This window comes from Ruditapes philippinarum, unplaced genomic scaffold (assembly GCF_026571515.1).
Source record: "Ruditapes philippinarum isolate M1 unplaced genomic scaffold, ASM2657151v2 ctg1040_1_1_1_1, whole genome shotgun sequence".
Classification (NCBI taxonomy): domain Eukaryota; kingdom Metazoa; phylum Mollusca; class Bivalvia; order Venerida; family Veneridae; genus Ruditapes; species Ruditapes philippinarum.
Window position 1 is genome coordinate 314,923 of NW_026854359.1, and position 13,732 is coordinate 328,654.

Consider the following 13,732-nt stretch of genomic DNA (forward strand, 5'->3'; position numbering starts at 1 on the left):
CACGAAACTTTGGCAGACATGCGCAGTCAGTGATATCGGAATCCGAAACATTAATTATTATTTATGCTTCAATTCGTAGGGGGATTTATTACACATTTAAAAAACAGAATATTTTGTTTTTAAAAAATCTGGATGAAGTCTGACTAAGGGGTTGTGGTAGTAGGTAAACTGGGATAAAGTTTCCTGTCGACATACAGAAAACGTAAGTAATTTTTGTTAATATTTAGTAAGTTTTGTGAAGCAAAAAAGATTTAAAGAAGTGATATGATATATGTAATTTGCCAACTGACAGAAGTTAAAAAAACCCAAACAGGTTTGTAATTTGGGAGAAATGGTTTTAATGTTTAATATTTAGGTACTGAAGTGCAAGTCTCTGTCACACGTGTCGAGATAATTCCCTTTACATTAAACTCCGCTTATAACGAACTAATTGGGACATTCAAAATATGTTCCTTATATCCGGAGTTCCTTGTAAGCATATAGCGAATTAGTTCCTTATATCAGGAGTTTTATAGCGAACAGATTTACATATAACGAACTGATTGTTTACCATCGTCCTCCATTTTGAAGAGCATTTGATTTAGAATATTAGTCATATATTCAATACACGAGAGCGTACTTTTTTGGAATTTAAATTAATTGCTATTCCAGTTTAGAATTTACTCCTATGTCAATTTCTCATAAAATATAATATTTGTTTCTAAAATCTTTTCGTTTTCTTTTCTATGATTGAGAATAAACAAGATCTTCTTTTTATAATTTAATGGTGACTTTTACTTATGGAAGATAAAGATTTCTTTTCATTTAAATCAAGCGTACATTGCAGATTGCAAGCATGCGTGATTATGATGAATACCGATTATAAATTATTATAATTATTTTACTCGAGCACAACTATTGACGAAAAGAAATAAATACCCGTTTTATCTTGGTGAAAAGAGCAAATGCTAAAAATATCCTAAATAGAAAACTATACAAATTCATTTTGATAGATGTATTGAAGTACATACAATTCGGCCGAGTTTTAATCCGTGCCAATGAAAACGAAAGTCTATTTACGGATAGCCAATATATTGGAGTTCGTTATAAAAGTGTAATTTTCTGTACTTTTAACTAGATTTGGACTAAGATATGAGTTCCTTATAAGCGATAATTCCTTATAACCGTGTTCGCTATAATTTTTTTTATATTAAATAAAGAAGGGCAAAATTCGGGCCAAAATAAATTGTTCCCTATAACCGGAAGTTCGCTATAACCGTGTTCGCTATAAGTGAAGTTTACTGTAATTAAGTTTTTTTCTACTTGTTCATATTTGCAATTTCAAAGACCACGTTTCTTTCATTCTATTTATTAAGTTTGGAAACTCGAGATTCTTTTTCGCTACAATATTTCTGTTCTTCTTTTCCCTGGAGCGTGCAAACATTTAATCAAAATACTATGTATATGGCTTTTGATATGTGGTGTTTATATGTTAGAAAAGGGAATATTGTTTAAGGAAGATTTTGAATTTGGTTGAACCTTATTGTGGTGATATTAATTTATCTGGGTTCATTGGTTGTTGAATTGTAATTGGTTGATAAGTTATATTAAACATTTTGGTTGATAGAGGCCATGTTGTATTGCGGGACTTTGTCAGGTCAAGATTTTATCAGTTGATGATTTGGTTCTTTTTAAAAATATTTTGTAAACATAAGTTGCTATGGTTATTAGATGATGTGAAATTGATATTTTTTGTTGAATTTTTGTGGTTGATATTATATTGAGTTGTAAAATAATTCATTTTGTGTTCTTCATTTTGTAGCGATGTTTATTGTCTTGTTGGATAATAAATTGTTTAAAGCTTGGGGTCGCGAGGTGTTTACTATTGTTACATATAAAAGGCGTAGTCGGTCGTGAAAAGATATTTTGTATAAATGTTGTATGAATAGATTGTTTATTTTGGGTGAAAATAATGATCATAGATTTTTGTTGTAATGATGTTGTATATGGTTTGGAGATAAAAAAGGAATTGAGATAAAAAGATAAAAATACCTATAAGGATTATGTAAACAATTACTCGCTAGTTACCGAACTGAGAATACGTCAATTAAAAAAAGTCAGGCGGTGTTGCTCTGCTCCATATCATGGGAAGTGGTATAGTTGTTGTATTACCAAACCCTTCATAAAATTAAGTAAGGTCACCAGTCATTCTCCCGACATAATCCTTCAAACATAGTGGTAATACCTATATTATGTACAGGCAAAGTTTAATTTTAACCTCCACACATAGATTTTGAGATATTAAGAATGGTAATTTAAAAGTATTGTTTTGTATCACATTATTCACTTTTAGTTTTGTATAAATCATGGCTTTTTAAAGTATTTTCAAAAATGTTCTTATGGTTTACCTTGTGCTTTATATATTCAAACATAATATAATATTAAAATATCTCTTAAAGCTTATTATATTTTCACTAGTAAAACAACCATATAGAATTAAAACATTTCAATATTTCATCTACTTATTGTTGTTAAGATTTTTGATATAATTCTCAACGATGCTTAAAAATACAATAAAATTTTAATAATTCAGCGTGTGCCTTTAAGACGCCAAAATAGCCTTTGGTGTATAATGTTATGCATGTAGTCGTCCGTCCGTCCATCTGTTAGCTTATATTGAAATAAAGTGTTAACATATATATTTGCAGGAAGTCTGAGGTACAGATTAAGAACAACATGGCAGAGAATGTAAGGCAATTTCCTAACATTTATAAATTGATTACTGTTCCAACTACAACTAATGCTATTAAGAGATATTATTACACTTTTAATTGTCTCCTGTAAATTCAAGTAGGCTAAACTAATTGCAGTTTCAATTAATTGAATTTGCTGTCTCTAAGTAACAATTCAAAAGAAGGCAGCTGTTAATGTTTAAAAAAATCCGTTACTATGTAAAAAGCTTTACAAGCCTTAAATATGTATCATTCATACTGAAAAGAAATATCTGAAATAAATTTTTATTTATATTTTTATTTATAACGAAAGATGATAAAAAATTTACCGATAGATGATTCATTAACAAAAAACGATAGAAAATCTTGGAATTAATCAATATCGTGATTTTCCATGTTACAACTTGGCCTCACACATAATTTGAAGAAAAAAAATGTTGTTTTGTGGCATTTTTTATATTTTTTGGAAAATGATAAAAAAGCTTGGAATCAACAAAATCAAGTTTTTCCATGTCAAAACATGGCCTCACAGATAATGTTAAAGAAAAAATGTTTTGGGGCATTTTTTACAAATATTTTTTTCATTAATGCATTTACATAAAATACGCAGAACATAAATGAATCTATGCCCGCCACGCATGTACATGTAGAGCGATCGGGCGCTTGGTATAACCTTAAATATGACGTTAACGACGTCACAAGCGTATCTTTTTTTCTCATTCTCGAAGTATGCCATGCGTGTACCACAGATTGATGATGCCGGCGGGTCTGCTGGCTATATATATTTCGGTATAATAATGTCTTGTTAAAGCCTGGATGGTAATAAAGACGTCTTGTAATGATACAAACTTCCGTCCTTTTAACTGTCACTTGATTGCTGGAAATCTCGCACCTGCAATGAACTTTATATCTCGGTATATATTTTTGCTGAATGATAATGTATCATACATAGAGAAAATAATAAGATAATACAACCCAGAAGACAATTGTCATTATATCAAAATAAATGTATCGCATATACAATTTTGATTGTGAATGTTGTAGAGTTGACATAATTTTACGGGACATTTTAAAGACATTGATAATTTTGTTAAATCCGTAAAATAGTAAAATTCTTTAAACGATTTTAAAAGAAACAAATATATAACTGGAGAGGACTTTAGGTTTACCCTCAGTCTGTCCGTCCGTTACGCTTGTTGATTCATCCAGTATTTCTAGAGTAATTGCCATTGACTTAATAAAATCTATTCCATAATGTTGTGTTATTTGTTCCTTCAGTGCTGGAGATAAAATCTACAAACTTTACAGGAATAATGATCAGTTATGCACCTGAGGTTTTGCACGCAGCTTTGTAAGAGTTATTGCCCTCGGCTTATTATAAATTTTCAATTTTCAACTTGTTCGTGCATAGGTCTAAACGTATTTGACCCGTAGGCCTGAAAAGTTTACAAAAATGTTTGTCAGCATGTGTCCGTATGCACTTTGGAGTTTGCTTGTGGATTTATTAAGTGAATGTATAATTCTTGCCCTTTACTTAATAACTGATTTTTTGTTTACAATTTGTGGCATATGCCCAAAAATAGTTGACCTAGAGTCATAAGATTGACAAAACAGTGAAGTGTGGGGGCACCCGTGTCCTTTGGACACATTTTTAGTTTGTGTAAGTGATGAATGTTAAGTTAAGACAAGAATCTTCTCAACCTAAAACTAGTGACATAGTTTTAAGCTGGTATTATGTATTTTAATGGACAGACTTTAATTATTTTTATCTTTAATTATATTAGTTTATGCAATATTATGTTTTACTCAGGGGCGTAACTAGGCGTACTCCTGTACGCCCGTGCGTACAAATCAGTCCTGTATTCCGAAAACTCACATGCGCTAAAAGTTCTAAAAAAGTGATAAAAACAGAGGGGGTAGTGTGGTCGGGCAACATATATTCATATTGGCCTACTAAAATTTATTATCATTATATAAAAAATTCATAACATATACAGTATTTAACAAATAATGCATGGCCTTGAGGGCAATATGCAAGTTTACGGACGGATTGGTCAGACTGAGGAAGGTATATGGCCCGAAGCGCAGCTGAGGGACATATACCTTCCGAATCTAAATCCTGTCATCCCTTTTGTTGCTGACATTTTTACTATAATTTACTTTCAAATAATTTTTTATTTGTTCAGTGTGTGAAATATTTCAAACCCTAGTCGGAATAATTATTTTCAAGCGATACAGCAAAAAAAAAATCATGCTCTTTTGTTATTCAATTTTTGTTAATCAAATTAAACAGGCAAAAAAAACACGAACTTTAAGATTTAATATGACGTCATCCGGTCCATATAAAATTATGGACCGCCCCCGGTCTGTATGCGGTTTATGGACCGGATGACGTCATATTAAATATAGAAGGGCGTATGCAAATGAGGTATAATATTAATTAATATCTTTTAAAATGATCTATATAGCGATATCTTATACAGATTCAGCGGAGAAAAGTTACGAAAGGCTTAAAGTGCCTGGTTCAGCGACGACTCTTGGCCAAGATATTCCCCGAGCGTTGGCGGCATATGTTTTGCGCATCGTGCTTCTTATATTCGGCGAGCAGGTCGCCCGCAGTACTTTTTCCAAAACCCTTTACCCTTTATTTCCCATATTGGCCCTTTTGTGTTCTCTATTGGTTTTGGTAGGGTGCTTTCTGGGTACCCTTTTTGTGTGGCTATATTGTGTAGGGAGGTTGCGTTCTGCCAACGTCGCCTTGTATGTTTGATTTATTTCTCATCTTTTAATCAGAAAACATGTAACAAATTCTCAAAGTTAGGTGATTTTAAAATATCTTTGCGTGTACTTTTTGATATATTAGCGGCGATGTCTATACGCCGTATAAGAGGGGAAAATAGCCAATTTTTTGCTATAATATACGGTTAACGCACGTTTTTCCGTGTTATAACGTCTGCAGAGTCCCGAGGAACGGTAGTAGTATTTGGATAAATACTGTTCAAGCACAAGGATTAAATTTATGTGTTTTGTACTTAATATATATCATTAATCTGTTTTAATATTTTATGCTATAATAGCGTCAACGTAGGTTTATTTCGTGTTATAAAGTCTTCAGAATCCCTCGGAACGGTTGGACCAACGCACCAACCGTTCCCCGGGACTCTGCAGACGTTATAACACGTGCGTTTACCCTGTATTAAAAAGTAATAAAATATTTATCAGGCCACTGAACTTAGTCACAATTTCACAATATTATCATTCTTAATACAGTAAACTTCACTTATAGCGAACACGGTTATAGCGAACTTTCGGTTATAGGGAACAATTTATTTTGGCCCGAATTTTGCCCTTCTTTATTTAATATAAAAATATGGTTATAGCGAACACGGTTATAAGGAATTATCGCTTATAAGGAACTCATTTCTTAGTACCAATCTAGTTAAAAGTACAGAAAATTACACTTTTATAACGAACTCCAAAATATTGGCTTTTCGTTTTCATTGGCACGGATTAAAACTCGGCAGAATGTACCGTTTATCGTTGTATGAACTTCAATACATCTATTAAAATGAATTTGTATAGCTTTCTATTTAGGATATTTTTAGCATGAGCTCTTTTCACCAAGATAAAACGGTTATTTATTTATTTTCGTCAATAGTTTTACTCGCGTAAAATAATTATAATAATCTATAATCGGTTTTCAACATAATCACGCATGCTTGCAATCTGCAATGTACGCTTGATTTAAATGAAAAGAAATCTTTATCTTCCATAAGTAAAAGTCACCCTTAAATTATAATAGAAGATATTCAAAATCTTGTTTATTCTCAATCATGGAAAGAAAACGAAAAGACAGCCGTAGACAACTTTACATAACAACAAAACAGACGTCTAGTACGTGTTTGTTTTTGTTTGTTTATTTATTCATTTATTTTTAGTTTAAAATTTATTGAATACGGGAGATTTTTTGCTAAAACATCATTTTGAAGGTCGCAAAATAACAAATTTGTGCTGCAAAATATCAATTATAAATATAAGAAAAGTTTTATGGTACATTTACGTATTTTACATATTTTAAAATTTATGAAAAGAGTTTGAAATCATCACCAATATGTTGTCAATGTAGCCTCTAGATAGTCACGAAATGCCAGGATATCGCTCCTTTTTTTCAAAAATTTTCTCGGGGGAGCATGCCCCCAACCCCCCTAGTTAAGGAGTACATAGCAAAATAGCTCAGTTACGCCCCTGTTACTTGACTGTTAATAAATCAAAAGACAAAAATAGAGACATGTAGATAAGTATAAAAATTGATAATTTTGCAGTAAATATACACTTCGATTATATTTGCTGTGAAGTTATCAGCAAAGGGAAATTCAATCTCTTATTTTTAAAAAAGAAACAAAACGGCAAAATACTGTTTGTTTATGGTCTTAATATCAACGTTTTGTATGTATTTATAGATGAGACTATAACGAAATATAAAAGCAATCTTGATTTAATTCATTAAATTTAAAATGGTCGATTATGAATGAATGAAAAATGTATAACAATACATATTAACTTAGTATATTTTCTCATACACTTACCTCTAAATTTGCAGGATAATTTGATTGCAGAATTAAATCGGGCATGGAAATGTCTTGACGGAGCTATCAAAGAAAGTCTAGCCAGTGTAAGTGCATGTTTAACATTATTTGATATTAACTTATTTAAATGTCTTTGAAATTGTTTGCATTTGAAGTGATTATTCTTTTATATTTAAAATAGGATAAACAACATCGTAAGTTTATGGTAACGTAAATAAATAGACATTAATCATGACTTACTATTCAATGCTGAACTGACGTTTTGGCAAAGTATGAATAGAAAATTTAATAATTATTTATGTCTATAGATGCACAGTGATAATATATTCTTTTGAGAACATTTACTTTACAAATTTTAATGACATCTCTGAGTTGTTCAATTTAGTCATTTATTTGCTGTTTTGAATGAAATTACCGAGATAAACAGCGCATACGAATATTAATTATTATTATAATAGTTTTTATAGGCCATAGTTCTCTTGTTAAAGCCAATAACAAGTACCGTAGTGTTTTGCTAATTTTAAATGTAATGATCACATTTTTTCAGAAAAAGCTAGTTCTATAAAGAGGAAATAAAGCGATTAAAAACTGAATCTTTCATATATTGATAATTTTAGAAAAGAGACACTTTGATATTGCAAAGGGAAGACGGATCCAAAATCCTTCAGTGTATCGAGGTTAGAGTTTTTCTCTTTTTACTGTTTAATGTTATGACAACAGTATGTAGTGTCAATATGCCATTATATGAATGTTTGTTATGTCATTTGGCAAAAATCAATATTAGAAGAGAAAAAAGAAACAAAAAAAAAAAAAAAAAAAACAAAGAAAAAAAATAAATAAAAGAACAAGAGCAAATTAAACGTCCAATAACAAAACAACAATAAACATAAGTATTTTTGTCCAATGGCATCTCCAAGGCAGTGTTGTGGCAAAATTTTATTTATCTTCATATAATCTCTGTGGAAAATATAAAAAACGTCAACACTCTGAATTTGTCCTGCTTGATTGAGTCTTCGCCCGTTGCCCTTAATTTCGCCCTTTTGCATTTCTACATGTTTTTTGTTACATAAATCAACCATCATGTGTGTATTATATTTCTGCCTTTTGCCATAAATATCTATTGACTTGATTACGTAAGTCATTCAATATAATGTTATATTTTTCATTTTTATTCCGTTTACCAGTTATATTTTGTTTGGGGGGAATCGTAATGATTTAACACATTCCATGTAATGCATGCCTTCACTATGTTGCAAACATAAATTTGCAAGTGCTCATTAGATAATTAATACTTATTATTCACGTCAATCGTATATCATTTAGAAATCAAGAATGAGATTTGAAGAGGGACAGCCAAGCGGAACAAAGAAAAGTAAGTGACATGGTTGGATTTTTGCAAAGAATCAAGCTAAAAGGTTTTCGGCATCAGTTTTTCCTTTTAAAAGAGTACAGTACTTTACTGATATACACATTAGGACCATCACCAATTGGTAACAATTTCTTTCATTGATATTTAAAAGTAAAGCTTTTTTTGCACGGTTCCATGATTTCGTAAATTGTGTGAATCTGTGGACAGTAAATAAAGGTTTTTAAAGGAGTGTATAAGTATAATTTTTTTATTAATAAATGGTTAAATGTAAAAAATAAAAACATAAACAAAAGATATATGGTAAAAAGTACATAACAAAACACATTCATCAATCATTTAAATTATTTGAAGTTAAATATGTCAAAATTATACAACATAATTTGTCATGCGGTTTTGCCGGAACAATAAAACAAATATTTTGTTCGGCAAGATATAACTAAGAAAATAAAATATCTAAACAATAATTTTCTGATTTATTTCAGGAATGACCAGTTCTCACGGGAAGAGGAAATCTGTTTACGTCTATATGTCTGGTACTCGAAACAATCTTACTCAAATAATTGAAGAAGAATTCTCCAAACTTTTGTCGAAAATGTCCATAACTTGTGTATCTCTTACGGGCAAAGAGGAGCTTAAAGACAAACTGATTGTTCTTTGTCCAATTTACTCTAGATTACAATCAGACATCCAGTTTGTCCTTAAAGAGTTGCAACAATTTCCATGTAAGTTTTATTTGATTAACCTTTCAATGATTAAAAAATTAATACAATTTTGTTTTTAATTTAATAGAAATCATAGAAACACATAAATGTATGAAAGGCTTTTACTCATCTTTATATCAAAACCTTTTGTATAACCTTTTTCAAGTGAGATGTAATATACACACATAAATATTAGTTTAGACATAGTTATCTAAAAGAATGAATACAACATGTCAAACAATGAACACGAAAGTATTAATCCTGTTAGCTAAAATTACTACCAAAGTAGTTCAAATGTTGTAAATCAATCGATAACATTTGAAATAAATCTTGGCGCAAATCATTTGTATCTCAAGTTCTATAACTTATTCTGTGAGATTTTTTTAAAATCAGGACCAATTACAGTATAGTGTTTAAGATGGACATACTCATTAGTTACACAAGTTTTTCTACGAATAGTTCCAATAAACACAACCTTAGTTCATTTGAAGTAACATTTTTGAGATATGTCAGTTAAGTATGGGAAAATGTGTCTTTAAGTTATTAAGTGTGTAGATCTATTAATTTGTTCCTTCTTAAAAAACGTAAATTTTAAAGGTAAATTATGAAATATTACACCATGTCAGCCGCTCCCTTAAAGAAGTATAACATTACATCCTGTTTGTTGTAAACATACCGTATCTAGAATGATATTTAGTTGATTTTAAAATCCATTTTCGTGTCATGACAAAGTCATAGCAATAAGTAACATGTTTTTTACGGATTATACTGTAAGGATTCAGGTAATTTTTGATCATGTTCCATAACTTAGGACCAAATAAAAATGTAACTGTATCCATTGTTGATTTAGGTTTGGTCAGTAACTTAAAGCAAATACCCCGTGACTTATCTGAATTTTTCATGTATGTAGAAATTGCACGGAAAACATTGACCAGTATTTTCACTAGTTCACAAAGGACTAAAATATTCTAAATTGTATACTAGACTTATTTGTCTTGGATAGTGATCTACCGTTTAATCCCTGACGCCTTTATGAATTTAATCCCTAACTATGTAGTTTATTAAGTATAAAGTATTGTCCTTAAACGTTACCTTAATAGTACGCAAAGGGGTAAGTTTTACAAAACATCGCCATCTTCATGATTGTGTCAGAATATAAAAAGTTAATCAGTTTTTGATCAAAGAAATTTCATAAGAGATAGTCGTTAAGTTGTCAGATTCACTTGAAACATGGCAACATTAAATTTTGCCTATTGTCGTTGTTGAGTAAGAGGGCAGTTATCAATTATACTTTTTAAAATGTCACAATTGTTTATATTTCAGTACCTGGTAGATTTGCAATTGCTGTTATCAACATGACAAGGGAAGATTCTCTGCCTCGATTGCCAATTGAAACCAGGCTTGACCAACCAACGGATGATTATAACAACATACATTTTATTGATATGGCTTTCACGAAGGACAATCTTATGTATGATTGCAACATGAACAAGACAGCAAGAGAGAAAATCAAATCTTTCGTAAACAATATGTACCAACAAGAGCGATCAGAGGGCACATGTGTCGCCTCATAATAGCCAATTGCATGTTGCAGCTATTGTGTAACGGGAGACACAAAAATCATTAAAAAGCCAAGACGCGTTTTTGTGTTGCCTCTATAGAGTAGTGGCAACATATAGAGATCACTTCCCTGCCTGTATGTTCGTCTGTCTGTCTTTCCGTCCGTAACTAAATTTGTCCGGACTTCAACTAAAAAACTACTCGTGCAATTTCATCCAAACTTTACAGGAATGACTAGTACCAAGTCCAGTTGTGCATATCATCAGCATTTTACGGTTAAAAGATTTTTGTCAGAGTGATGACACTTTTAAGTTTTTATTTCAAAATTTGTGCGGACAACTTCTCTTATACCACTGTCCACTAATGCAATTCAATATCAATGAAGCTTTACATGATCTTTACCTCAAAGACTTGCACATATTACACGGGTTTTTCGGTTAAAATATTTTGGCTATGGGTTATGGTCCTTATATAAAAGAACTTAAAGGTGTTTTTGTGTTATCAACTACATAGAAGCTTGCCCAGACAACTTTTCAGAAATTACTGGTGCAATTTCATCCAAACTTTACAGGACTAATCAGTTCTAAGTCTAGTTGTGTGTAATATCGATCGGCATTTTACGGTGCAATGCTTTTTGTCAGAGTAAAGATCCTTTTATTACTTTTTCTATTAGAATTTGTCTGCACGACTCCTCTTATACCACTTATTCAATTTTCATGAAACTAAACAGGAATGATCAAGTAGCGCATGTACTATCACACATTACACGAGTTGTTCGGTTGAATAATTTTTGGCCGAGTTATTGCGTTTGAATAAAAGGGTATTCTTTCGTGCGGTTAGCTACACAGATCCTTTTCTTGCCTTCTCATTAGAAACTACTGTGCAATTTAATCAACACTATACAGAAATGATAAATACCAAGTCAAGTTGTGCATATCGTCGGTATTTTTAGTTCGATGATTTTTGTCAGAGTTCATTGACTTTAAAAATAAACGTGTCCGGACTTTCTTATACCACTTATATGCAATTACAATTAAACTTTACAGGATTGATCGGTAGCTCAAGTACTTGTACATATAATAAGGGTTTTCTGATTGAGTAACATTTGGCCCTTGAATAAAATACGATAAATAAGATCAACAAGGAAAGGCGGCGTTCAATCAACGCAACCCCCACACGACCCAGCAACATGAACCAGCGGCAATGAGCCCAGGGGGACCCCAAACAAAAGGAAGAGCACGGACAGGCCCATCACCAAAATGATACATAACAACTAACAGTAACCGACAAGGAAATCAAAATAAAAGAAAAGAAATAAAGATTAGCAGGCCCACTAAGCAAAAATGCACAGGGGAAGTGGGACAGGAAATTCGGGGAAAAATAGGGGAAAAAAACAACAAGAAAAACGCGTTTTGCCCTGTTAATAATTTTTCTCCTGCTTCAAAGTAGCAAAGAAAATGCGTTTTGCCCTGTAAATAATTTTCGAGCCTCCTGCTTCAAAGTAGCGAAAAAAATGCGTTTTGCCCTGTTAATAATTTTCGAGCCTCCCGCTTCAAAGTAGCAAAAAAAATGCGTTTTGCCCTGTTAATAATTTTCGAGTCTCCTGCTTCACAGTAGCTGCAACACGCAATTGGCTTTCATAAGGCTCTTTATTATTCAAACCATAATTGAAGAGGCGACAACAAAATGAAACATTCCAGCGACATGAAATAATCAATTACAAGACTGTATGTAAAAAATGAAGTACACATTAAGTACTTGCTTTTTTAAAATGTGAATGGCCGTGAGATAATATCAAATCAATGACATCATCAATCTCGTTATAAAAATTTTAGTTATATGATCTGGTCATTAATTTCATTTCATAAATATTTTGTCGTTTGGTTTTTGGATAATACATAAATAAACGCTTAGCTAATAAAATATAGAAAAGACATCTCTGTAATCATATGGAAACCTTGATTATGTAAACGTTATTGTCTTGTTGAATATCGATTAAACTTACTGATAAAGTCCATGAATAGTCCATGAATCAAACCAGGCAAGATCTCGACACAAATAATGCATAATTTACGTTCCGTTACTGCTCACTATTGTAAAGAGATTATAATTAAATTGCAATTTAATATTTAACTATCTTATCTTAAAAATTTATCAGTTTTATTATTGTAAAAAAATACTTTAGCCGAATTGCCAAGTTAATTTGGTTTTTGATAACTCTGCAGGAGAGTATGGGATTGAGTTCATATTTTTGAAATACACGACATCATTCAATAGCCTGTCAGGTGTGGTTTGCAAAACAAGCATAATTTTTACATTTGCTTTAAACATGCCAATCAATATCCACTGTAACATGATTTCTTTTCTTTTGTATCCAAATAATTGAAATGCTTACTTAGGCGTCAAAAGCAAATTAAAGTCTAACAAAAATTATATATTTGTAACGGTTTAAGAACCTTAATATGGTTTTGTTACTGAATGATTTATTAATACATAAAACAGATTGCGACTTAAAGTAATACAAATGAAACAGAATTACTTATGTTTTGTGTGCTTGTGTTTAAACTGAGTGCATTAAATCTTATAAGTGTACACTAATTATCTTTGCTGAAATATATACACCTATTTACATCGTCGATTTCGTCGTTATCCATAATGCATTTTTTTCGTACCATATAGTACTTTACAATAATCCTCAGAGAATCAACTTGCATAATCATACTAGACAATACTTATTCTAGACAATACTTATTCTAGACAATACTTATTCTAGACAATACTTATTCTAGACAATACTTATTCTAG

At 31.3% G+C, this 13,732-nt stretch overlaps 1 protein-coding gene across 2 annotated transcripts; it reads left to right on the top strand.

Moving 5' to 3' along the window:
- The first annotated feature begins 57 nt into the window (after positions 1–57).
- LOC132739934 (uncharacterized) lies at positions 58–12,861 on the top strand. Of its 2 annotated transcripts, none has more exons than XM_060727776.1 (7): positions 58–202; positions 2,688–2,727; positions 7,312–7,383; positions 7,915–7,974; positions 8,621–8,669; positions 9,149–9,199; positions 10,691–12,861. In XM_060727776.1, the coding sequence occupies exons 2-7, from the start codon at positions 2,716–2,718 to the stop codon at positions 10,939–10,941; spliced, it is 495 nt and encodes a 164-aa protein (XP_060583759.1). In that variant the 5' UTR covers positions 58–202; positions 2,688–2,715; the 3' UTR covers positions 10,942–12,861. The 2 variants fall into 2 exon arrangements, with proteins under 2 accessions (XP_060583759.1, XP_060583758.1); XM_060727775.1 differs by having other exon boundaries at positions 66–202; positions 9,149–9,388.
- The last annotated feature ends 871 nt before the right edge of the window (positions 12,862–13,732 follow it).